The sequence below is a fragment of the Platichthys flesus genome, chromosome 1 (genome assembly GCF_949316205.1).
Source record: "Platichthys flesus chromosome 1, fPlaFle2.1, whole genome shotgun sequence".
In the NCBI taxonomy this organism is placed as follows: Eukaryota; Metazoa; Chordata; class Actinopteri; order Pleuronectiformes; family Pleuronectidae; genus Platichthys; species Platichthys flesus.
The window spans coordinates 4,677,860-4,705,294 of NC_084945.1; the positions used below are offsets into that span (position 1 = coordinate 4,677,860).

At 42.6% G+C, this 27,435-nt stretch overlaps 2 protein-coding genes across 25 annotated transcripts in view; both read right to left on the reverse strand.

Annotated features, from left to right (window-relative positions):
* madd (MAP-kinase activating death domain) overlaps nt 1-12,745 on the reverse strand; it is a 45,399-nt gene extending 32,654 nt beyond the window's left edge. For 10 of the 24 annotated variants that reach the window (XM_062396999.1, XM_062397086.1, XM_062396656.1 and 7 more), the window contains exons 1-3: nt 12,226-12,742; nt 4,660-4,878; nt 2,080-2,721 (exon numbers count right to left, since the gene is read on the reverse strand). In XM_062396999.1, coding sequence (XP_062252983.1) covers nt 2,080-2,721; nt 4,660-4,718 — 701 coding nt within the window. In that variant the 5' untranslated portion in view covers nt 4,719-4,878; nt 12,226-12,742. Of the gene's footprint in view, nt 1-2,079; nt 2,722-4,659; nt 4,879-12,225 lie in introns of all 24 variants that reach the window. The other 14 variants (XM_062396916.1, XM_062395415.1, XM_062396126.1 and 11 more) reach the window with 4 other exon arrangements.
* Nucleotides 12,746-14,195: 1,450 nt separating this feature from the next.
* nr1h3 (nuclear receptor subfamily 1, group H, member 3) lies at nt 14,196-27,139 on the reverse strand. Its single transcript, XM_062397173.1, has 11 exons — nt 26,939-27,139; nt 23,921-24,130; nt 21,671-21,753; nt 20,924-21,169; nt 19,687-19,953; nt 19,395-19,600; nt 18,919-19,098; nt 18,601-18,700; nt 18,099-18,212; nt 17,865-17,959; nt 14,196-17,530 (listed from the first exon to the last, which is right to left on the reverse strand). The coding sequence occupies exons 3-11, from the start codon at nt 21,711-21,713 to the stop codon at nt 17,384-17,386; spliced, it is 1,398 nt and encodes a 465-aa protein (XP_062253157.1). The 5' UTR covers nt 21,714-21,753; nt 23,921-24,130; nt 26,939-27,139; the 3' UTR covers nt 14,196-17,383.
* Between the last annotated feature and the right edge of the window lie 296 nt (nt 27,140-27,435).

Genomic DNA, 27,435 nt, shown 5'->3' on the forward strand with positions numbered 1-27,435 from the left:
CAATTGTGAATTGCAAAGTATTGATGTGTAAACCCTCCACTCTGCACACACATGGTGTCATTAAACCCTTTCTCAAGTGTATGCTCTCTGCACGCGTGGCAAAGTGGGAGATAAATCATTAGGTCGTCGGAGCCCTCCCACCGACTGCAGCTGCTACCCAGAGGCAGCCACAGACCTCAATCTGTCAGAGCCGCCATAGCACAACGCGCCTGCAGCCATTATGCAATGGCCTGCCTCCCTCTCTCCATCATCGACACACCGCATTTCAGCCAACCACGTCTGGGTGAAAAGGATTCTCAGGTCGCTTCAGCCGCTGGATAGAATGGCTTTTTTTTCCGAGGCTGTCAGATAAATGAGACATGTGGATCCACAGCAGCATTTTACCAGAGACAAATACAGTGATGGTCCGAGATGAGCTGTGCATTAGACACTCAATTACTGTAAGTGATGATGAGGAGAAAGCTGCACTGGTTGTGACACCTATAAATACACGACCGAGGAGAGAACACGGTCACCAGTGTGGGTGAAAACCAGCAATCACACTGGGCCGGAGCCAGTGTTAAGTGACAGCCTAATTATCACTTTGTCACTCCAATGCTGCAACCTATTGAGTCACCCATGGCAACTGAGAAACCCACCGAGCACTGCAAACTGCTGCATCACCAAGTCATAACCAAACGCTGTTGTTGTTGTTTTGTTTTTTTAACTGCTTCATTTCTGCCGCTTTAATAAAATATGAATCATCGGCCATTTTAACACATGAGCAATTCTTTGCCTGAAGTCTAACAAAGTGAAATGCCAGTTCTCCATGTCGCAGTATACCATGCAGCTCCAAGGTTTTCTTACTCTGTGTAATAACTTATTATTACAATACATTATTTATAGAGCACAAGGATCAACACACCTTCACAGTAATAGCATCTAACCTTTAAAAACTGTCTCCAGCCAAACCCGTGACACTGGCTGAAATAATATTTGCCCGTAACGCAAATTTCTCAAAACAATCTGATGAGACGCACTGTGAACACTTTGGTTATTTATCATGGAGGTGGAGTGTAGAGCGAGCTGTGAAAACATGACGAGCTGCAGATGGCCTGCAGAGCTGCACAAAGGCTTCTGTACTAATTCTGAAACACAAACATAAAAGGTGGACGACCAGCAGCGGCAGACATAACTTTGAAACAACACATTTTAATTTAGTCGTCTCCTTTTGTGAACTTTTCTAGAACCAAAAAAAATGCTGAATTACAGCAAACAATGATTTTAAATAACGGATACAGCTCTTTTGTTTGTAATGAATGAATGAATGCACTTAATAGCTAACGGGTTATGAAGACAATTATTGGCTTTAGCTAGCGACTGACTTATTTGTTGGCAGAGCAAAATCAGGTGATATGAGATTATCAGTATCAGAATTTATGTTTTCCGATGTGAAATCTTTTATTTTACAGGATAAACAATATAAAAATATGTGCATTTATGTTTACATTTTACATAAAAAATGTGTATTCTTAAATTCAAGTTAAGATTTGATAAAAGTAAGGAATAATAGCCAAATGTACTTATATAATGTAGTGGACAGTTTGTTTTGCCTAATATTGGGTAAGCAAATATCCCTATCACTATTCATTCTTTTAACAGGTGTTTATGTACATGAAATAAAACATTGAAATAAAATTGTTTAATGGCCTATTGTTATTTATTTAAAGTTTTTCCACACCCTGGCTCTGCATTAAGGAAAGAGGATGTCTCCTCTTGTAGAGATTGTTAAACCCTATGAGGCCAATTGTGATTTGTGAATATGGGCTATACATCTTTTTATTTGATTTTAATCAATTAGCATGTGAATTTATGAGGTCTTGTTATCAAAGTAAAGACTTAAGGCACAAGAAAGAAGTTCATATGTGGTCAAGACTAATAAGCATTAATCCTCTGACAAGCATGCATGTGCATTTTCTTAGCAATTAACTATTAGAAGTTTGGTATTTGTTTAAACTGTATGACAAGGAGGAAATTATACATGAGCTGGAAACCGAGCTAGTGGAAGATTTGCTAAGTGACACTTGAGTAAACCCTCACCTCTGGGTGGCACGAGGGAGCCCAGCCCGCTGCGTAAGCCTCTGACTGCAGCAGTCCACCAGCCTCTTCAGAATATATAGGCATTCCCTGAAGGTGGAGAAGAATGGGTAGTGGCTGAGGATGCACAGCGAGGTCAGCGTGCTGTTGCGGTTCCTGGCCGCCATCTTAGCAGCGCTTCGTCTGTGCTGTGGGGATTTGCTGGCATTTTGCTCGGTACCCGGTTTTCTGCCTTCTTCTCCGGAGGCCGGCGGAGCTCCGGACTCAGCATTATGAGGTGGAGCTAACCCGGAGGATGAGCCTCCGACACTTCCATCAGACCCTTCACTAGCGGTGTCTGCTGCCTGTGCGGCTGTGTCTGAGTGGCTGCCCTTGTCCCCACGGGCGCGGTGATGCCCTCGCTGAAAAGAGCGGTAGAAGTTGATGCAGATTCCATAGCGGGTGGTTCCTGAGTCTTTGTCGGTAAGAGTGAAAACAAACGAGGAGTCGTCACGGAGGCTAACCCTGCGCTGCCGGATGCTAAGGCAGCCCTCCGGTTGGCAGAAGAACACCACATCTGGTGGGAGTGGGAAGTCAGGGTGGTCCTCCAGCGGGTAGCGGCGAAGGAGCTGAGGTGTCTGGGCCACACTGTCACTGCTAGGTTGCCTGGAGGGGGGGGGGGGACAGAAAAACATTTGTTAAGTTTTTAGAGAAGCAACATACACCAGATCTCCCCTCATTGAACAACTACAGTATGGCAGATTGTCTGCAAGGACAGCAAAAACTTTATGGACAGTAGCATGATCGAGTGCTCTGGAAACGATGCTGCACACAGCTATGCAATGCATCAAGTCAGGGATTGATTATGTGAAGTGTTTTTTGGTTCATTAGGAAATTTGACAGGCTGCCACAGTCTTGATAATTAATGGGAACCACTGCTGAAATGGGGCATTGGCCTTGGAGGAGGTATGAGCTCTTCATCTCTGTCCATTTGTTTATTTGTGGGTAGTTTTTGTTGTCTGCACGATTACGCAAAAACTTATGCACAGATTTCCACGAGACTTGGTGGAATGATGGGACATGGGCCAAGATAGAATTATTAAAACTTCAGGAATTTTATTTCACTTTCTTTAACTTGGATCCTCTGGGATTTTGAGTGGTGCAGTTAGGAGCAGAGCCAACAATAAATCTGGATCGTGACTAAAGTAAGTGCTCTACTGTGAGCCATTCTCTATTATTTATGTACCCATCATTAGCTCTAGGTGGTTGAATAACTCAGTCTGCTTTGGGCATTTCATAACTCACCTATGATGTAATCTGTTTTCCCTCATAGTTTTAAATTGAATTTGAAACGGACATCAACTCATGAGAAGTATTTTATAAAAGAGGAATCAAGTGTTTGATCACTTCATAGTAAAAACGCAACGTCTAAACAAAGTCCTGACAGAAATCTGGTGGTTACAAAAGCAATTTCTTAACTATATTTAGCTTTTAAAATCCAAGAACTGATTTGAAAAAAATCTAATCAGGGAAAGTTCACAAATTACATGCATCTCACCCCATAATAACTCTGAAACTGCCCCTGAAGCACATCGCTTAAAATCCATAAAAGTTATAGCAGAGCTTCTCGGTGGCTAACTTAAAAAACACTAGCACCCTGGACTGTTTGCTAAAGGAATAGTGTTTATATGACTCAAAAGCAAAAACCTGAGCGTGTTAACACATCGGTGGAGGAACTTCTGGCCTGCAGGCAACAATACAGCCCCCGAGATAAATACATAAAAAGAGCAACTAATGAATTCTAAAATCCTCATGACCAGGACTCGAGGCTCACGGCACCACCTCGTCTCAGGAACAACAACACATGATACTCTCCAGGATGCCTCCGGGGAGAAAAGAACGAAATAGTTTAATTTAGAACTGACAGGTTAATAAATATGTAGCTAAACAAAGAATTACTATACAAGAGACAGAACGACCACAGGGGGCGGTGGGGGGGAGGGTGTTTAAGGCCATCTCCTAGAGCTTAAACACTTGGTAGCAGTTTGTTTGTGGACAGCAGTGGTTGTGGTTTATTTGATTTGGACATCTGATATGTTTAGCATTAATAAACCTGATTTGATCAGCTCTGTAGCTTCGGGGGGGGGGGGGCTGCGCGCCAGGAGCACAGCCGGAATCAGATTTCACATAGTGTGCAATAAGAAGAAGTAGATCAAGAGATTGTCTTGCAGTTCATCTTAGAAATGTCTACAATCACTCAAAGCAGCATCTCGTCTTTACCGATAACTCTTTTGTTTTAAACTATATTTTGAAAATAGCTAAATAAATATAATTATTGCCTCTGCCAAGGAGGTTATGTTTTCACCCCTGTTTGTTTATTTGATTGTTTGTAGGCAGGATTATGCTTAATTATTATACTAATAAATGGAATTTCACGAAACTTTCAAACAGTAAAGACGATGCGTCTCTACAACCTGACAGATATTTCCTCAGCTGACATCACTTAACTTAAGTTTTCAAAGCAACATTCAGCACCACCCTTGTGTCTAAGCTTAGGATAACTTTAAACCAAAACTACTACTTAAAGTCAGATTAAGTTCTTACCTTGCTCCAACTACGACCAAGTAGTCGAGCAGGCGAGGGCACATTTTCTTTTTCTCCATCTTGGATTGAACCCGTCCTGTTTGTCAGGGCATCCAGGATATGTGTTCTGTCTTGAGTCAGTGTTGTGTCTCCATCACAACTGGGAAAGTTGAAGCGTATAGTTGAACCGCTGCGACTCCCTCGTCATTATGTTGATCCAAAGAAACGACTTAGTCAGACCTGTGACACACAGAGAAGAAGAAAACACATTAGCTCAGTTTGACCTCACGTAAAACACAAGTCTACTGAAGTCAGAAATCTCTACTTATACAATTGCAATCAAACAAAAACAAAAAATCACTTTTATAAAAGAGATTCTTCAGTTGGAGAAATTGTGATGTTGGGCGGTCCATGGTTGTTGAAAATATTAAATAACCCTTCATGGCCACCGTTGTATTTTAATAACAACCAATGTCAGATCAGCAACAAGATAAAATGAAGCCGCACTAAAGGATTTTGTGATTTGTGAGTTTGTGATTCGCGGAAAAATGTGGATCAAGGGGACATGACAGAGTTTTCATGTTATGAAACACCGCTCATCAACTGAACTAATAAAAGATAGCTCTAACTAAATGCACGGTTTGTTCTTATTAAACTTGCTGTGAATGTTTTAAGATTCTGTTTGGACCGTTATTTCAGCTGCTTGTTTTTGTGGGGGGGATAAGGTTTTTTCATTAGAGGCTCACTGATATAATAAGCAGCTTAGGGGCCTTAGTGGTGAAACAAGCAACAACCCCTCTCTACTTGTAGTGGTGGTCTTTACAGGCCTGTGACTGACAGGTGAGTGAAGCACAAGCAGCAGCTCCACCAGGAGCCTGTTGACTTTGGTGAAAGTGTAAAAAGAAAAAAAATCCCATCTCATAATGTTGAACCAAGTGAAATCGAATTCTTGGCAATGTCCCATTTTCCTGATCCGATGCCCTATTCTTCCACTGAGTTTGTCGGAAATCCACTCAGTAGTTTTTGCGTAATCCTGCTAATAAACAAAACCATGCAACAAACAAACCGAGACACAAAAAACAAAACCGTGTAATTGAATTATTGTAATTGAAGCAATGTCCTCAGTCCTCCGTCTACGCTGCCAAGCATCTGCTGTGTCTCTTGCCAAAACAAGTCTGGTCATTAAAAAGCCAACGTTTTTTCGCATTAAAAACCAAAACAAATCTGGTTTCTTCTACTTGATCTTGTCAAACACAAATTTCCTTTGGTCCGTCAAAGAATTACAAAATGGGATTTATCCTCAAATAACCCTGAGATCACAAAAGCACACACACTTGTTGGCCGTCAGGAATGAGAAATGTCTTTTACTTCTGCGTACGTCAGCTGCCGGTGGCAAAGCACCAGCTCTGATCGGAGCACACAAAGCCCTCTGTTTTCTCTGCAAATTATATTTCATGTATGATTCACAACAATAAGCCACAACTTCATCTGGATGTGAATTTCTAAGCTTTGTAATTTGGACAAATTCGTTGTTTCAATTCATCTTTATAAAGCTTTAATATATTTTTGGTTAACTGTTGTTTAAATTACCAAGCAGGCTATAGCTAGAAATAAAATTCAGATCTACGTTTGAGATCTTTTTTGGTCAGTTACTCCTCTGGCAAGTGAACAAGTCATTTCTCTGCCCTCTCCAGTTTCCATCTCTGCGTTTCTGACAAAGCTCGTCTTTCATATCACCTCAAACAGATCTCTTAACAGTAACTTTATGCACCTCGTGTTCGATTCTGGATACAATGCCTATCAGGGGAATCCGCATAACGCCACGCTCCTGCAGCATATGATGAAACTGAGACGACGGTTGAATTATGAGATAAATAAAAAATAAAAATAAACTAGGGTCAGGTGCCGATTACATGTTTTTTTTTTTTCTGACCCTCTTCCAGCCGCTGCTCTGCTGTTCACATGGTCGTTCTGAAGAAGAATCAGTTCTCAACATCAATAGTCAGATTCCATTTATTCCTCCATAAACTTGGCAACACTGAATTTCACATCAATTCATTGACCTGCTTAGTTCTTGAGCCAAACATTTACATAAAGGGTGGATGATGATGATAAGAGGGGGGGGGGGGGGGGTGTTGGTTGCCTGGCTTCACTCAATATGAAACCAGCAAGTCCTTGAGATGTTCGACTGCAAACATGAGACGGGAACAAAGCATCATCAACACCTTCGATTACCAAAACACACTCAATCTGGTGAAGAGCGATCGGTCGACTGCCTCCAGCGTGCACACAGCCGAGCGTCTGTCCTCCCTCTACCTGGCTGCGTTAGTTGCGTATCTCATGCAAATGTGGGTCACGTGACATCACAAAAAACACCACGGCAGTAACAGCCCGACCACACACAAGCTGTTTCAGGAGCAGCACTGTTTTCTGTGGGGGGGACTGTTGCTGTTGACTTCGGGCTTTTTTAGCTCTCAAGCAGAACATTGATATACACAACAAAAACCTAAAAAACACACTAGAGAGAGAAAGTATAATAAACCCCCCCAATTGAAGTCCTCTTGTAGTAGAAGTACTCTCGTGGAGGTGATGAGGATGCATTAACAACTCCATTCAAAAACTAACAAACCAGGAGGGGGGGGGGGTATGATGGGCTCAACTCTACAATGACATTTAATCATTCCCACTGAGATGTCATGTTGTGCTTTGTGGTGCAATAATGTGATGTTGTGTTACTGACGTACACTGCCCCGAAAACGGAGGTCATAGGTCAAGATGATAAGAAACCATCTGCTTTGTTGATGCCTGTTAGTTACCTGCTGTTAACCCCACTGTGTTTCACACCAGCAGGGACACACACAACCAGCATCGAGTCGCTGTCGGGTCCACGACAGATTTCACTCAGCATGACTGTTAAACATTGCTGCAAAATGGCGGCTCTACTAAAAAGCTGTGGCTCTTTGGTTCCGAGGGACGAATAAAAAACCAAAACGCATGCGTATGAGTAGATTCTATTGTACTGTACATATTCTATTATATCATATGGTGTTACATACACATTATTATATCTGTCAGAGGGAAGCTTGAGGTGTTAAAACATATATCTCGGAGTGTGAGCTTTCTTCAGCAACTGGAACAGATGTTTGGAGATGAAGCGACAGTGCTAGGGTCAACATGGTGCAACATGAGCCTGAGCTTCAGAAACTCCACCCTGAAACACAAACACCAACGCAGCTTTCCACTGTCTCTTAAGGGCTGTTATCCCTCAACTGATAAGCTAAAGGATCAGTAATTTACCAAGTAGGTGGAATGCGTTCCAACTGAAAGGAGCCTGGGCGTGGGCGGGGATCACACTGCACCGTTTATACAGGACGAGGCGTCACAGTGTTGAAACCACCCCCCCCCCCCTCCTCTAACACACACAAGAGAAAAAACTGAGTATCATCTCTTTTGACATTTTAAATAATCAGGTAAGTCCGCTGTGGCTTCAAGCTTAAAAATTGTATTTTCTTTTGAATTTATTAAATAAAAAAAAATAATGGGCCACAACCCATTAAAAAAAGAAATATTTAAAAGGCCTCATAATTATCTTGAGATTAAAACATTTAAAAACAGGTGAAATAAACAACTATTAACATTTGAAATTATCCAGACAGGATGTTGTTACTGCAGCTTTTTAGAAACGTCAACCTGATACGGTCATGTCGGCTGCACCATCACTGAGTCACGTTTCCAAAAACCCTATCAATGTCACATGGGCGCATCTTAAAGCAGCCCGACTATGTAACACAAACAGAAAACCCTCAAAGGCAACAAGGGAAATGACAGTGGTGTTTGTGTTTAGGTGGCGAGAGGGAGACTTCAGTCACACGTCCTGACACAAGCTTCCTCTAACCCCCCCGACAGCCACAGCATGTGGTGCTTCAGATGCATTATGGGTATAATTATGTCTAATAGCTCCACTTTTGAGTATTGACACGGACTAAAAGTCAGCAAGACTCATTTTGACAGAAGAAGAAAACAAAGCTGGTCCATACTCGATAGGGTCGAGATGTATTTTTGACAATATAGCCTTAATAGGACACAATCTAAGTGAGGCTCTCAAGCATCCGGGCCACAATGTTACCGATTCTTTCTCAGGTCATGACCCATCCCTCCACAGCATTTCAGGGAAATTGGTTCAGCAATATTTGAATAGTCCTGCCATCAGACAGACAGACAGCGAGACCGACGGCAGTGAAAACTCAAGAGTGCACAGGCCGACAGTATTTGAAGATGTGGCACACGGCACCACACAGTGAAACAAGTTGTTCTGAGGGAGCTTAATGTCACCCGCTCATCACACTTGGAAAAATTATTCAAGTGCTCCCCGAGCCTGACAGTCTCCTGCTGCTCTTTGCATGTTAATGAACAAGAAGGCCACAGTAAACTGTCACTTAACATTAACGAGGATATCTGCACCAAGCAGCTAGTCGGAGCACATAACCCCCGTGTGGGAATATTCTATTTAACAGTATTTCTGAATACTACTGAGCACGTTGAAGGAGTTGGAGGTGTAGACAGTTCATCCTCACTCACAGAAATGGGTTAATTACAGGAAGTAATCACGACATATTGCAGAGAACGCACATTCAAAACCTCTTTATCTCAGGTCTGGATACTCATCTGCCTCCTGGTGCGATGCCAAAATGGCCATTTTCTGAAGCAAGGATCACATCATTACTTTTAGATGAGGATGGAAGGACTTCACCACTTCACCGGCTGTATTGAGTGAGCGAGCTTTGTATTGACCTTTGTTTCTCTCTCTCTCTATTTTAAAACAAAAAACACGAGAAAAAAGAACCACAACAACAGTGTGTTATCTTGAAAAGGGGAGATAATGATGCAGGTGAACACGACACATGAATCTGCGCTCTCGCTGGTTATGTAAGTGCTGGGGGGGGGGGGGGGAATGGATATGATTCACAGTGCTTCCTGCCAGTCACAGCGACCGACAGTACCTAGCGAAGGAGACTGTTGGATTTGTTTTGAGCCGAGTGACGAAGCACAAACGAGAGAGAGAGAGAGAGAGAGAGAGAGAGAGAGAGAGAGAGAGAGAGAGAGAGAGAGAGAGAGAGAGAGAGATGAAGTGTAGATTAATAATAAAGTATTGATCGCTGCGCACTCACTATGAGATTTAGATTACCAAAGCCGGGTTTGTTTATTACACGCCTGAACAAATTTAAGAACTGATTTATTACCCTGTCAATAAAACTGGTTAGCACAAAATTACAGCCTAGACCTCTTTAGCCCCCCCCCCCCCCCCCCCCCCTCACACTTCTCTTATTATGTACGATGTTTTAAAGACGTCGTCCGGGCTCTGAACCCATCTTGGTTGTATTAGTCACATGTAGTGGTATGTTGTGTGTTTGTCTCACAGACTTTACAATAAGATGCATGATACGACAGCTCCTTTTAAAGTGAAGCCGAAAGTGTCTAAATCGCCCCCTGGTGGCCGGCTATGGAATATGTCATAAACCTCCTCACTGTAGGTGAGTGGGACGTGAGACAAACTTAAAAAAAATCTCATCACACTCGTTCAGACTCTCTTGGCGCAAGATGCCAGCATTCGTATCAAGACTTTGCATCGTCCATGTTTATATATGAGTCTGTATGAACATGAGTGCATGTGTTTGATTCTGCGTTGCATTCCTCTTTGTACACGTGTCACTCGTGTCATAACAGTAACAGCAGAATGTGGTGACAGGTTGCGTTCGGGGCCGGGTGCTATGACTCAAGCTGTCATGTCGAGCTGGTACTTTCTCATGAGAAACAGGTAGGGGCCTGAGCTCAGCGTTTAGCACAGGAAGACATTCACATACAAGTCGGGTATTTAACAATTAACCGTGTAACGATACCTTTGTCAATCCTCATGTCCTTCTGTGTTGATAATCAACGAGGACCATATTTAAGCAGTTGTAAAACGCTCAGTAGTTATTAAAAGCTCTGTTACTGTATATACTTTGTATATATTTTGTTCTATATTGTTGTTTTTATATTTAAAATAATTCTGATTCTGATTAACAATTTACAGATGATTAGCTGGAACATCACCTGGTATTTTTTGGGGGTCACCTTCACAAATGTGATATTTATTCCTGACATGTACGTGACCTGTCATGTGACATTATCCCAGTGTCATAACACGATACTATGATACAATATGAAGGCCATTGTTTTGAAGTTATCAAATACAAATACAAACTTGTGCATGAAAACTAATGATGAATGACTATTTTTGATTCAGGGATATTTGTGGTCATGCATAAATCAGTCATAATAAAAAAAAAACAAAAAAACACATTAAGTATTCCATTACCATGACAGCAGCCAAGGCATCAAAGCATTTAGTCTTTGGGGAATAATTTGGATGTGGAGCAGTTACACAAAAAGAAACCACCTGATAATTACAACAAGATAAACAGCTCTATTATATGGATGCCAACAATTTAGAGACACCTGGAGGAATCACCAGACAAAATGGCTTTGACAGTCTACGCATTGTTATATCTCCAAATATAAATATTATACTTAAGATATTGTATTGTCCATATCTCCATTATCACATACTTCTTTACAGTGACAGCTTTGTAGTGCTTAGTAGTGGCGAGACTTTCATTTCACTGCAGTGAACTTATTCTGGACCTATTTTGACCTTTTATAATTCTTATGCTCTTTTGTTTGATACTGGATGCCTTGATTTCCCTCGGGCGCAATGAAGTCTTCTATCCATCCTTCTATCTATCCATCCATCCATCCATAGTACATTTGTATTCCTTTGGTTATTTTCAGTTACTTAAATCGCTTCAGTGTTTTCTATCCAATCTCTTGTGGAAATTGTTTATGTGGACCAAAATAACCTGAATGGGTCACTGGGATCTTCTAGATAAATATACTGGCTCCTCTGACGCGTACCAACTGTGAAAGCCAGAGGCTGGTTGAAGTACAAATACTCTCACAGTAACAGAGTGCATGTACTTAGTTACTTCGCACTACTGCAGGTTTGACATTGAGTAAAAACAACCCAACATGGATCAGGCCTCAATGACAAACCCGTTTCGATCAGTGTGCGAGGTCAAAACCAGTAACAACCACCCACAGGAGACCAGGCTAGTGGAGGTTAAGAGGGAATTTCCCCTACAACCTATGGAGATTACAGACGATGAGCTGGAGGTAACTGGGCTAATAACTGGGATGAAGCGATGCTAGCTTCTCCCGGTGAATCCCACCGATCTGAGCCTGGAGCTGCAGGTCGTGCTCCCGTGTCTCCAGCTCCGTGACGAGGACCCAGGCCTCGTCCTCCACATCCCTTCCCCCGAACATCCATCCTCTCACCCCCGCTCCACTAGCTCGACGCTGTCACTACGCCACGGGTGGATTAGCTAGCTAGCCGCCTAGCTGCTAGCGCTAGCGTCCCCGGCGGATAAACGACACAAATGGATAAAACATGTTGGATTGTTAGGAGCTGGCTCTGCGGTGGTGGTGATGATGAAATGAAACCCAGCGGGGATGAGCGGCTCAGGTGTCGGTGTGAAAGAGCGTCCTCACCTGGCTGCGTTAGCCGGTTAGCCGCTAGCGCTCGCTGCGGAGCCAGCTGCTGATGACGGCCTGGGCGGAGGGTGTCCTGCTCGGTCACGGAGGGAGAGAGGCCGCGCGGGGTGTCTTGGATTCGGCCGTTTCTCGTGAAGCCCGCGGTGTAGCATACGGTGTGGAGGTCGGGTTGAGGGGCGAGCTGCGTCCGTGTGTCCGGCGGGCAGAGAGAGGTGTGACTGATGGGAGGTGTGTGTATGTGTGTGGGTCCGCCTCTCCGCTCCGCTGCTTCGGTCAGTTCCGACCTGCCTCCTTCACAACATCCCCTTCGACAGCACCGTCAGTCCGCAGGGAGTTCCGCATACTCACGGTCCCAGAGGAGGGAAGCGACGAGCGGGGACACTGGCAGCAGGGGCGGTCATCAGAGTCGGTGGTGACGGGGACAGCAGCGAGAATGTGTCGGTCAGGTTTTCACTATGTTTTATCATCTGACAGGAGCGGTCCCAGCCTTTGCGGGGCCCTGTGCGGATGACGGCCCCCCACCCCACCCCACCCCACCCCCTCCATTCTAACTATGGCCGTCTTACCCAGAGTTTGTCTGTTTGACACATGCACAACACAACGGGAGGTTTTCTGCATAATAATATCAAATCCTTCATATTATTACTGAGGCGAGAGGTGGAGCAGGTGACAGAGACAGGAATTGATGTAATAACTTACAGTGCCCAGACAGTGGTCAGATCTTATCACCTCAAACTCTTGAGGCGATTCGTTTTTTTTTTTTTATTTTAGCGTTTGTCTTGTGTTAGAAGCTTCATTAAGATTATGATTTATTAGCCTGTGGCATCACAGGAGCAGTTTAATTGTTGGAACGAGTCTGGAACCTTAATAACTTGTCCTTTTCCAAGGGGCCCTATTACAACAAACCTTTGTGTAGAGCAGTGACTGGTCGGCCTTTGCCTGGGCAAAAGGTTTATTTTGAAGGAGACTTCTTTATGCAGCAGATTGCCGTCTATTCACACTCCTCTCTTAAGTTACCTAAGTACTTACTTAAGTTACAGAATTATTATGTATGTTGGAATACCTTGTGTCCTTTAAATGCACTTTTGGGTTTTTAATTAAAATGCAGCTAATTGAGTGTATAAGAGAATATTTCCCTCTCTAGCATCTCCACCTGCTGGTCGTTTTGGTTTATCATTTAACTTGACATACTATGATATTCTGTACTATCTCAGCTTCAAAGTGCAACATGTTTTCGTTAAGTAAATTTGAGAAGTTGAATATTTTCCTAGATTTGGGTCCTGGCTTGTCATTAAGGGGTGATGGTGTTTCCCGAAGCCAGACCAGTTGAGAACCACTGGTGTAGATAATTATGAAGTGAGTTCAAAACCTCTGTTTACCAGTAACTAGTAATAACACTTTTTTCTTTATTTTATTTACCTTCTAAAAAGATGTATGACTGCTCCCTAAAAACGACACCTGGTGGCCGGCTGCAGTATCGAACATAAGTCAGCCTCAACTGTATTAGTGGATGTGACACATGCATCAAATTTAAAAAGTCTAAATAAACATTAAATACATTTTTCAAAGTTCATTGTAGGAAGTTGTTGTCCCACTGATTCACTGTATATTCAGATGTCAATTATTCTAGTAAGTTTGTCTCTACTATTAGGCCAGTTCTAACAAAGTAACCTGAAATATAATAAAATGATATTTGTATATATGTCAGTGTTATATACATATAGTAATATAAAGGTCTTTACTTTAAACACAATCTGGTGTTTTTATATTTGATGTATCGTGATTACAGTGCAGTGCGCTACAACATCTTCTGAGATCAATGAGGAAATCTTTGAGTGACATAATATAATTTAAAACATTGTGTGATAAAGACAAATTCATAAGTCTGACCCCTTAAATCACCTACCTGAGCATCAACACGTCTAAATTCTGACGGGTAAACAAGTGATTCCAGTTCCAAACACAGAAGCACTACAGCATAGCTTTAATTTATACTGTACATACAAAACAGAAGGTCTTCAGGAGTTACAAGTATTAAAATAGGTTTGCATTTCTATATATCAATATTGTTTAGTGTCACCCTTCAGGACAGGAATTAAATGAGATCAGATGTCACTTACAGTATATACAGCAAAATGAACTGATACCTACATCATTAACATAACATGTACACCTAGAAACAAAGATTTCAGCGCCAACAGCTTTCTGCTCGTTTGATTCGAGGACAAAACAAGAGCATTTGTGTCCGTTGACCTGTGGGTCATTAGAACATGGTGGAAAACTCGCCAAGGCTCAAACTAAATTCAGTGGTTTGAAGTATTTGGCCTCAAACAGAAAACCAGAAACCAAAAAGGCAAACTTTACATTTCACTGAAACCCAAAGTTAAGTTTTTTGCAGAACGGAAACAAATCACTTATAATCTGCTTCGTTTAATCCATCTGTCAAAAAGAAATCCAAAAACATTAATACAAATGTTAGAGAGGGGGGTGTCAGAAAAATCCATAACAAACAAATGTGTTCCCATTTTTAAGCTATTAATAAAAAACAAAACCAGGTCTTTGAGAGGGAAGGCAGAAGGCTTCATACAATCCATGGTCATATTTTGCCAGATCACCGTGTGTTAGAGGGTGAAGTTAAGTTTAGGTTGATATGGGCATGGAGCTCTAGATGTTTTGAGTCCACCTGGATGAACTAAAGCAGATTTTACTGTGACGACTCTGCAGGTTGAAAATCATTCCACTGTTACAACAAAGCACATCTGAATTCAATCAACCAACCAGGAGGGTTTTTCCCCATTCACATGCTGCTCAATTTGCCATTTTTTCATTGAATCAATCAAATGAAAAAAAAGCAATTGTATATATATCACAGATGGATTGAATGGCAGTTTACACAGAGGTCTATGTTTTTGTCTATGACACGAGTTGATCAGTGAATCCTGTGGTTTTCCGGACACACACACATACACTCCTCTCCTGTGCAACGGGGAGGGACATGAAACAGTAGAATCCTTATTAGACAAGACATTTGAACAAGTCACAGTAGAAAGTTGATGATGTCATTGTTAATACAATTTGCAACACACACGTTTCTGCTACTGCAGCGTGCCAAGAATATCTGCTGTGAGAAACGGATGATTTAAAGAATGATTTGATCATTTAGGAGGTTTTTAACTGAAACAAACACGGTGCAAACTTTACGTACAAATAGTAAAACAACAAAAAAGGGACAAACCCAAGTCTGCAGTTCAATTCAACCATCACCAAGTGCTGGTTAAATGAGGTTTAATTTGACCAATTCAGATCCAATTAAACCTCATCCTGCCTGATGCCCCTGGAACCACACAGCTTTCACCTAATTGCTAATGACAGCTCGGTTTTATCTGCTCATGTGAAGAATCCATGTCCCATTTTAGCTGTTAAAAGCAAATTTATTCAACAGAAGCCGAAAGAAACTGTCTCTAAACATGATTCAAAAGCTCAACACTGATGTAAAGGCTCTGATTTTGACCGGCAGCTCACGTAAATGGTTGAAAATGTTTTCACTTCAGAAAACACGCTGCAGTAGCACCGTCTCGTCCAGTTTCTTTTTTTTTAAAGCCAGAATACACATCAAAGCTACGTATTTACATTAATATTCCTCTATCGGCTGTTAACGCAGCATTTCAAGTTTGCACTGCACAGGAGAGATGCATGAAAATCACAGAATGAATAATAAACATCTAGATCTCTGCAGTTACGACATTTACAAATGTTTCTATTCATTTCCTGATGTCCTCTGCTCCACGTCCACGTAGATTTTTTCTTTTAAACAAGGCTTTGAAAAAGTCTGACCAGTTAAAGCTGTTTGTGTCGAGTAGCCGTTGGAGGAGGATACTCATACGTAATGTGAATGTCTATTCAATCACAGATCTTTTTTCTTCAGTATCATTCGTATTCATTATCAAAATGAATACGCAGCTAATTTCTATGTATCCGGTTAGAAACTGTGTTGCTCATTAATTCTCACTCACGATGATTAGCCCAGATCGAAATGTGAAAATGATTGTACAGTTTAATTATGAAATGAATAAAAGAAACTCCTTACATATACATCATGATGAATTAGGTGTTAATAGAGGTTCTTTCTATATTGATTCATGAACATAAACTTTGTTGGAGCAGGGTTTTCAAACTTGTCGGAGGAGATTCACTTCCTTTTTTTAAACCAACTCATCTTTACATGGAATTTTGGAGACACTCGTCTATTTCGAGGTTCCAGTGCGCTGTGTTGAAAAGAAAGAAAATGTGTCACTTCACCATTTCCTGTCAACGAGGGCACGGTCTCTCTGTCACCTGCAGTTTAGCTTTCTTGTGCGTTGGTTTGTGATTGTACGATCTGGTGGAAACTCCCTGTGTGCACTCAACTACAACACTGTTGTCCTGTGAAAATAAATATACAATTTACATGAATGTTTTATGGGCATCTACAAATGACCAAAAGGGTCCCTTATGCACTAGGAAGAAAACTCAAGTCCTCTCTTAGAAATTAAAGATTCCCAGAGGTGTACTTCACATTACTTTACCTGAGCGACTACACCAAACGTTTTGATTTCTGAACTGACAAACTATTTGTTGCCATATCTCAATACACAACACCTTCCAGATGACCCACTGCTTCACCCCAACATCAATGACGTCAATATCAGATACAAATCTGCTCAACTCTGTATCCGGTTCCACCTATTGCACGACTGCAAATCCAAATCTTCAGCTGTAAAACGGCAAACAGCTCAAACCAGATCCAAACCTTCTGATGATTGTTAGAGGATGAGTACAGAACTGCACTAGAGACTTTCAACAGATATTAAATCAGATAAACGGCTTCGGAGCCTGATGCTGGTATTCAATATTGCCACAATCATGTCAGCATCTACTCAAGAGGAAGATCAACAAAAGGCTCAAAGAAAAACTAAGTGTCCAGGTTTCTTCTCATGAACACAAATCCGTTCAGCAGTCTGTGTGAGAGCGAAGGGCAATGATGCTCTCCTGCCACGAGAAAAAATGTAATCTCCACTCCTTAAACCAGTCCGTGCAGGATGAGGCCCGGGTCCCGGCTGGATGCCGGTTCATTCTCGGACTTTAAAGACACAGGAGTGGGACACCAGGTTCGCAGTCACTCGTTGACGTCCCAGATTTCCGAGAGCAGCGGGGGAAGCTTCTTGTCCTGGAGGCGAAGGGCAAAGACCTGCTCCGAGTGGACGCTGCTCAGCGTGCGGAGGCTCACCAGCTTCATCAGCATGCGGGGGAACATCAAGTGATCCTGAGGAGACGTTTAAAACAGATTTTAAAAAAGGAAGAGAGGACACTTCGCTCAAGTCAACAATGTGTGTAGCAATGAGTCATGTGGCTTTTAGTTCAAAAAACACAAAGTAACACAGGCTCTAGTTGCAGCTGCAGTAAAAGTTAAAACCGGTCCTCTATACGTCCTTTTCTCCTCTCACACACAACCGAGCTGCTGAATCCGCCCCGAGTCTGAACCAAAGGATTTAACCTCAGCCCTGACCCAATGTGCTTGTTGTGATGACAGCAGCCGGGCTATGCTGACATACTGCCGGTCACAAGAGAAGTTCTTATGTAAACCACTCAGCACTTACATGCGGTCTCTTGATCATGATGTAAGAGCGCAGTGCGTCCACGTAGGGCTGCTGCAGCCGCTCCACCAAATCATGATCCTGCACATTTGGTCGATCTAAACAAAGTTCAACAAACAAAACAAAGATTAACAACCTGTTCATTCTCTAATTGCAACAGATTATCAGATTCTTTTGATCCTTAAAGCCGTGGACACGGAGGATTCACTGCAGATTGTGTACATTCTGAATTCTGACCTGCAGAGAAGATGTTGATAGCGATGAGCAGAGCGTACTCGGCCTCGTCCAAGTGCAGGTCATTCATTCCTTTTGAAAACTCAAAGATGGGGTTAATGAACTCCAGCTGAAGCCCTGAGGAGGGGAAGGTTGAGAGAGACACAGGGAAATCAGAGAGATTCATTTTAAAAGAAGAGAGAGTGGTACACTGTGTCTTCAGCAGAGTGAAAGTAATTCTTTGAAACCTAACCGTGTATTGGAAGTATAGCTACAGGCCTCGGAGATACAAATGTTCTATCTGACGTACCAGTTCCATACCATCAGGTAACAAGATTCAGCACCTCTGAGTTACAGGCGGATTTAAAATGTGACTGTGGAGCTCTAATTGATTTCTAAATCAAAACATTCAACAATGGCTACAGCTGCTCAAACTTTATTTGAGGCATTTAAAAACAAACGGGACAATCAGTTTGAGGATTATCAAACATTCATATCCTCCATGAACACAAATGAGTAAATTCACCTGCTTTTGCGAAATCATCCTTATTATAACTGAAGTCCTTCAGAAACGTGATGCTGTCAATAGTAGGGTTGTACCGGCGTGACGTCTCCAGCAGCATGATCTGAGGGAGACGAACACATTCAGGGATTTGTTATACTTTGTTTTACAGAAACATTTACAGCTATTCTAATGTTGCCCTATTAAAGAGAAAGATTCCAGTCTCTTCCAAACAGTGAAGCCTACAAATCACTAATCATCACTGGCATGACATCGGGGGAAAAATCTAAAATCCCAGGTGTCAGTATCAATTGAGTGTATTCCCTATAAATCAGGACAAACCTCAATGGTGGACGTCTTCAGCAGAGCGATCTGATCCTCCCTCGTGAGCTCCAGGAAACCAGGAAGCTGCTTCGCAAAATCCACGATCTCCTGCACTGACATGATGGCGAGCTCGGTGAAGTGGGCGAACCGCTGCTGACGCACTTCTCGGTTCTGCAAGTCCTGACTCTGAGGCCACGGCTGTTTGGTGCACACGCAAAAATATATACGTCAACAAAACAGAAGCATAGGATTGGTTAACATGTAGTAAACTTTCCTCTGATAGGTTTTGAAAGCAGCAGCTACAGAATATTCCAGGTTAAACCAGTATTCAAATCATTGAGGCTTTAACAAGAAGTTCCTGCGCACATGAATACGTGTCGTCTATATAGCAGCTGTATCTTCTCCTTCACCTGCCAGGTCTTAGCAGAATAACAGCCACCCACACTAAGCACCTAAGCAAATGCAGCATCTTGTTCCTCGAGACGTTCACTCACCGTGACTTTTGGTCGTTCGAGGAAAGACCTCTTGTTGCATTGCTTCTGCATGGTCACCAGCTTCTCGATCATCTCCAGCTGCTGAGGATCCAGCGTGACCACTTCCTGCGGAGGCGTGGGCGTGACCACGGTGGACGTGCGGGCCGAGTCCTCGTCATGCTGCTTCTTCATCTTCTTGATTCTGATTTGCTCCTCGGAGAGGACACCTAAAGGTCAGAGGGGACACACGCTCAGTCAGAGTGGAATTTACATCTTCTACATCTTTGACACTTTTGGTAAAAGGACAACTCACACTGCTCCAACATGCCGGCCTCCCGACACTTGCGCAGGCGACACTGCTGGCACTTGCGGCGCATGTACATGTCCATCTCACAGCGGCCGTTGTTCTTGCAGGAGTACTGGGCACTCTTGATGACGCTGCGTCGGAAGAAGCCCTTGCAGCCTTCACAGCTCAACACGTTGTAATGGAAACCCGAGGCCTTGTCACCACATACGCTGCACACCTCATTGCCCAGCATCTTCGGAGCCGGCCCCTTCTTCCTCTTCACTGGCTGACCATCTACACGCATGGAGTGAGGGGATAAATCATATTAAGAACTTTGAAGCACTTCAATCAGAGACATTCCTTTAGGCAGCAATGTGACCAAACAGGGTTCCTGCAGGTTGCAACACGTTTAAACTTTAGACCTTTTGGAGAATAGAGTGGAGAACAACACTCGATGTGCTACATTCCATCTCAATCTACAGAAAGACACGTGGCTGTACTGAGATCAGTTCACTGTTGGTCTTGTAGTTTTATTGCAGCTTGCGAATTAATTGTATTGTTGAGACGTAAGCACAACACATGGAGACATTACAAACTAAGCAGACCACAAAAAATATTTCTCTCAAAAATAAAAACAACAATTATAAGGTGCAAAAGAAGCAGCATTAAATTTACGTTAATATAATTAAGATTTAACTTAATGATTGTAATATTTTGTTATATTTAAGACCACTGCTCCCTGTGCACTTGTACAACCTAATGAAATTACAACTACTAATAATAATAATAATAATAATAATAATGATAATAATAATAATAAAAAGAGAAACTATTAAAATCCAAACTCTCATTATGAAACGATCCAGCCCGAGCTCACGGTGTTGTTACAATTAGATCATGACTGTGACAAACAGGTCAGTACAGTGCGGAAGATTACACCAGCTACACACAGAAACAAACTGGATGACACATCACACACACGCACAAACACCCGACAACACTGTTGTATCAGGTGCAGACTGAATCTGCCAGAAAACACACAACATCTTGACCAAATTAAGATCAAACTGAATCATTCTGGAGTCATTGAGTCGTTCCTGCTCTGACTCTGACAGAAACACAAAGGGCAGTGACATTACCGGGAACTGCAGTTCAGATTCATACGGGGAAACTTAAAGAAATCTATTTAAAGACTTCAACAATACAAAGATTCAGATGTAACATCGGCCGAAGTTGTGTATTGAAGCCATTCCCCCCCTCTCACCTATGCTGCTGCAGGACGTGTCCCCTGCAGCCGGGTCCAGCTTGATGTCGCCCGTCTCCACCGGCAGGGGGCTGCTCATCTTGGTCAGTGAAGGGCCGTTGTGAGGGGGGGCATGGAAGTCATCAGGCTGGGAGAGGTCAGCGAGCGACAGCAGGCCGCCGCGCTTCACTGTGGCGCCTCCGCTGCTCTCCTCAACCATGCAGTCCAGCTGCAGCTCAGAGGCCCCTTCAAACACCTTACTCTCATCTGACAGAGGAGACACACAAACACATTCAGGACCATCTGCAAACACCTCGTGACGTTACACAGATACGTTTCCAACACAAGTTTACACTTGTCCTTATCAGTTTTGGCTATTGTCCAAAATAAACGTTTGGCGTACATTAACCAAGAGGTGGTACACAACAAACACACAAAACTCATGGAAAAAATAAGATAATGTGAGGGTTAATATTTGAATTACAGCCATTATTTTGTGTGTGTATATATATTACTTGGCAATGATTCCCAAATTTAATAAATGTATTTATTTATTTATTTTAAAAACATAGGGTTAGGGCTAATCTTAACCCATAAATATACATGTTAGCTGCATTGTTAATCTTGTCAAATTAAAACTTTCATGTTGGCCCATATCAGCCGACTGATACTGATATGACAGTGAAGGTCTCATATCAGTGGACATCATCAGCCAACTGATAACAGAGCCGGGCTCTGCTGATAACATGTGAGAGAAGCGTCTCTCACCATGACCAACATCTGGGATATCAGTCACAGACAGCGTGGACATCTTCTGCACAACAGCTTGTCATTACGAAACCAACGTGCACCTGTGAAGCACAGACAAGAAACAGATTTGATTAACGTGGTAAATTTACAAGTACGACCACTAACCGAGGGAAAAGCTAAATCTCCTGAAGCAACATTACACCTGAGAGAGACAGAAACAGTATGTTGACCACCACCTGTTACTTATCTAATGGTGCACAACTTGGATTCATGTCAAGTTGCACCAAACACTGTATTTAACTTAGATTTAAATTAATTTCACAGAGTTCTTTCTGTTGCCAACAGAAGTGTAATAAACAGGAGAGGATTTCTGTGGGGAGAGTGTTTAACTGTATGTCGGCTTTGTACAGATTTAAAACAGAGACGAGGATAAATCACAAAAGTGAAGATGTTTATCATTCAAGTTCTTGGAAAGATCTAAAATATGAAAAGTCTTGTAGTCAACCGAGACCCTGCCGACAAATATGTGCACACATTTGAAAGTCGACAGGCTGTGAAAGCAGAAATGAAAGTCTGTCATGTGCCACATATGGATGCATTTCAGGAAACTGACTCAGCGGGCACTCGTGCCTGATTTTCAGTTAACAACCTGCAAGAAGGAAAATCAGGTTATAAAATATCCTTTGTGATTTTGTCATATTATATAATAGCACTGCACGTGTGTTTAATCGGTTTTAGTAGTTGGCTTTTGTAGGATGAATGAAACGGGTAAAATCCTCTAACTGTTTATATAATATAACATTGTCATAAGCATTTTTCTGGAGGATCAATTCAGTTCAATGCTACATTGCTTAAATGGTTGTATGCTATCAGATATTTAAAGAACAAATACTTTCAGTTCAATTTAATTATATTTTTAATCGCATCATATTTATCTCAAGGCTCTTTACACAGAAAGGGTGAGACACTGGAGAGAAATAAGAATTCAGATCCCCATGCACAACCAGTAACAGGGCGAACGGACACCTGCCTCTACAGGTTGAACAGGCACTTAAGCTTGTTTATGATCCACTGAATAACAACATTGGCCAAAACTCTTGTAGCATTCCAGATGCTAAGGCCACTTGCCATACGTGAAACTGATGATCGAACATATACAGTTTCTCTGACCATTGTGACAATAGGCCACCTGCTAATTGCACCATTTGCTTTATGTTATTGTGCAAATTCAACATAGTGACAGAGAAAGATAAACAAATGGTGTGGTTTTGAATATATGACCACAAGCAATTTCACTTTTCCAGGACTACAACACAGGGTCATTTCGCAACTTCTCACAAAAGCTGATCACAGGTTGAAGTCAAAAAAGTTGAAATTCCCAAAGGAAGTATCTACTGCTCAACTGGATTTCTTTTATTATCTTTTCAAATTCCATAAACTCTGGTCAGACTACGTGGGTGACAAATTAAAAGGAAAACTTAAATTGAATATTGAATGAAAACACTAAAGTGGTGACGGCAGTAACTTTCCAAGCCCAACAGATAATCGTGTAAACATGGTTTTCATGTGGTAAAGTAGAAGAGCACTTATTCCAGAAAGCCTATTCCTCAACCAACAATCCCATACATGTCTGTCTAGCTCTCATTAAATAATAAAGGATAATCTGCTATTCTACAAACCTGTGGATGTAAACAACCTAAATACGTCTGGTCTTTACATCTCAATTCAAAAATGATTTATCATGAAACTTTTGAACTTGCAATGTTCAATGATAAGAGAAATTCCTCAATCTGCCCTTAAGCCAGACCTGCAAAACATGGTTTCATGGTCCAGTAGCTTTTCAGTGTTGCAGCTGAGAAGCAAACAAACAGAGATTAAGAGAATATTGTTACAGCTTTAAGATAAAAGCTTCCACAGAGGATGTAGTAGAGTTTCCTTGGTTGTTTCTGGCTTTCTCAATGATAGAAATTATTGCAATAGCTTATTCGAAAATGAGGAAAAGTATCATTATGATTAATACTATATTTTTCTAATATAATTGTCAGAATTGAGAAGTCATGTTTCTGAGAGAAAGAATCAAAATCTAATAGGATATTCTATAAAAGTCTATATTTGACCATTTAAATGAGAAAGCACTCTCGCTCTAGATAACATCAGTCAATAGATAAATACAACCAGAAGGACCACATTTTTATACTAAGCCCTACTCAGCTCAAGTGAACCTGCTCCACTGACTCTGTGACAGGCATCGATTTCCTCTGATCTTACCTCTGAAGTCGATGTCTTGTTTACCGCCGATGCATCTTTCCCACGCGAGTCCTCGGCCTCAGTCTGTCAATGTCCCCGCGCCGACGGACGACTTGCTGGAGCGATGAGCCCCGATGCCGAAACCAGCGCGAGTCACTGGGCTGAAGTTTAATGACTCGATATCTTGAAGAGTGCGAGGAGAAAAGAAGACTACTCTCTTTCCACTATGCCCTATGGGAGACAGGAGGGAAAACAGACAGAGGAGAGGAGGAGGGGAGGGGGGGAGAGAAAGCGGAAACACAAGAGGTTACTACTGGTCATGTATGGCTCCTAACTCCCCACAGAGCTGTGGTGTTCCAGTCTTTTCACTGAGATTATTTAGGCAACAGATTTTACTAAGAACAGCCTCATACCACACACACACACACTCTCACACACACCTCAGAATAACCCCAAGCTTTCTACAGTTCTTTCAAAGTAAAACCACTAATGTGGTTCAGTGAATAAGACGAAATACTATCAGCAACAGAGAGTCTCTCAAAGAAGTGTCACACAGCATAAGAGGGGGGGGGGGGGGTCACAAAAGCAATACTACATCTAGATTGAATGCATCAATCAGTTCACAGGAAAAGACTAATGTGATGTTCATATATTGGGAAACCACAAATCAATATGTCCGACGTCATGTCAGCGTTGCAGATCACGATGATCTGTGATTTTGATCTTTTCTGAAGCAGCTAAACAGAAACAGTGGTTTCACAGGCTGCTCATTGTCTGCTAATCCAACAGGTATCAACTTTTATTGGGTTAGTTCACGTTCTGTGGTCGTAAAACAACTTCTACTCTTCACTGTGACCTTATGTCATCCCCACCCTGAGCCCTCTGCTCCGGTCCAATGTCCCCTGCATCTTATCAGTCAGTCACCTTTGTCCGTGAGCGTGTTTTCACAGACAACTGGAAATGATAGCACCAACGAAAATCGATCACACACACAGGATAAAACCAAAAGGCACTGATTGTATTTTACACTTGACAGCCTCGTCTCGTTACTCACACAGTCGTCAATGACATGTTGTGTTCAGTACACATCTACTGGTGTGCTGAAAATAAAGCCATCACATTCATAATGAGCCGGTTCCCTTGATAACAACCTTCTACAGCTGAATGTAAGTTCCCATTCAGCGTAAAAACGTAATCATCCAAGTTTGAAACCAAACCGAATGAGTTCTGGTTGCATAGGAGTTAATGAGCCAATCTTTAGCTGTCATCCGATTATCAGGAGTGAACATAACGGATATAATACATTAGACTAACGTTTACTTAGCAACACAAGCTGAAACCATCAATCAACTGCTCAGTTAATTGTTAACAAATGAATCACCAGCTAATATCCTCTACATTTCTGGATAGACAGAGGATGTGGAGACTAGAGATGAGGTTGAATATGACTGGTCTGGTATCAGCGAGTATACGTCTCAGTGCACTGTCCTGATACCGTGTCCTTCAAGTATAGTATTAAGAATATTTCACGCTGGAAAGCTCCATGTGTAAAATGATGATAAGTACCCAAGACTTCAGTTTAGAGCAGTTCAGTTGCCAATCACAACACTAGCAATCTCATAAAGCCACTTCCATACAGGGTTAGTAGTACACAACTGTTAGAATATGTTCTACAGGTTGTTATGTGTCTTTAATGCACTGGAATCGGATCGGTACAAATCCAGGTATCACAGTCGGTACCGGGAAGAGGAAACGTTTGATTGGAACATCTCAAGTGGAGACGTATCGTCCATCTTTGATTTCCGTGCAGATTTAGCCCCTGGCTCGTTGCCAGCCCCTCCCTAACTGATATAAACCCAACACTGAATCTGTTATTCAGGAACAGGTTTTCCATTGTTGCGAGGGAAATAACAAACTGCTCAAAAACATTACATTCCGTCAGTGTCCGCGGGAACACGTAGAGGCGTTTATGAAAGTGATTACTACTTCCCTCTCACTACACCTGATTGTACAAATACAGTCAGCACAAGCGACTGGGAATCGTCCCTTTCCCAGAGTCTCAGAGCGCCGGCGGATGCAACTCGCCCATGTGAAGCAAAAACGGACAAACCCACTCAGCAACAAGTCAGAGTGAAAGCAAAGAGTCAGTGCTTGCAGGAGTCAGCGGCTCCACCAGCGGCTGTTCCCATGAATGAAACACGAAACCAGTGATGGAAGAAGAAGTGGTCGATCCGGTGCTGCGAGGCCCTGCAGACCCACCCACTGGTCTCACTTCTTCTCCCTGGAACAGCTCGTGTGCTCGGGTAAACACAGGGTGGAGCACACGTCCGGTCCACCCGGCTTACAAAGACTGATAGAGATGTGAGAGTTGATCCAGGCTGACTCACACTGTGGGGCAGGTGTGATCACCAACATGGAGGAGAGAGAGAGAGAGAGAGAGCTGACAAAACAAGGGAACTCAAAGACACGTGTGGGTGGAATCAAGGACATTCAGAGACAACAACCAGGGATAAAGACAGATCATTAAGAATCAGACTGTCTCCGCCCTTTGCCTGGACTCATGAGTCTCCACAGTCTGTGAGGTGCTTGTTGTCCACAGGCTCAAGATGTCATTACGCCACCGGGGGAACTTTGTTGACGCTTAAAAGACCAAACAAAGTAAAACGACATAATTCAAATGTGATGAGTTTCATGAGTTTGAGAAAGGTTGAGTGGCTGTTCCACCCACAGACTTGCGACCATCACTAGCCAAGTTAGTTAGTTAGTTAGTTAGTTAGTTGAGCAGTCCTGCTAGTTAGCTAGGAGGTAAACACAAAGTTAGCCTAAACTTGGGCTTGTGATGTGAGCAGTGAGCGCTGGTGGATCCATGATAACAGATTAGCTCAGATTAGCTTCAATGCTCAGTCCGAACAAGGCCGACACTGTTCACGTTAGCTCAACCCACCCGCGTTCCGGAGGAACTCCCCGCTAACACCTTGAGCTCCGCAAGCTCAGCTAGCTAGTTAGCACGATGAGACAAGGTGACGTCGGTGGATTTACCGGAGTTTCCAGGCAGTTGTCGATCCGGTGAGGGCGACTCCGTCTCCGGCTGTGGTTCGTGTTGACAGCGGCTCTGACAACCGAAGCTAGCGTGTTAGCTCGCTATGCTAACCAGCGTACATCCATCATGTGATCCAGCGGCCCGGTCTGAGGCTGAGGCAGGAAGCTGATGCTTGCCCTGCGGGAGGTCTTACAGGCAGCAGGGTCAACCGATGACTGTTCTGCCCTGCTGCTAGTCTTACAGGCAGCAAAGGCAATTCCAGGCAGCTCTGCCCTGATGAAGGTCTTACAGGGAAAAGGGGGTTGGGGGTGGTAGCTGGTCAGTGATTTGCCCTGTGACCAGTCTTGCAGGCAGAAGAGGTGAATGGTAACGGCTTGGCCTATGGAGTTTCCCTCTTCTCTTCTTTTATCTGTAAACATACTATTTACGTCCTTTTGTTTTCTAAGTGATCCTTAAACAGAACAGTCACTTTGTCAGACATAGAACTTATTAAGAA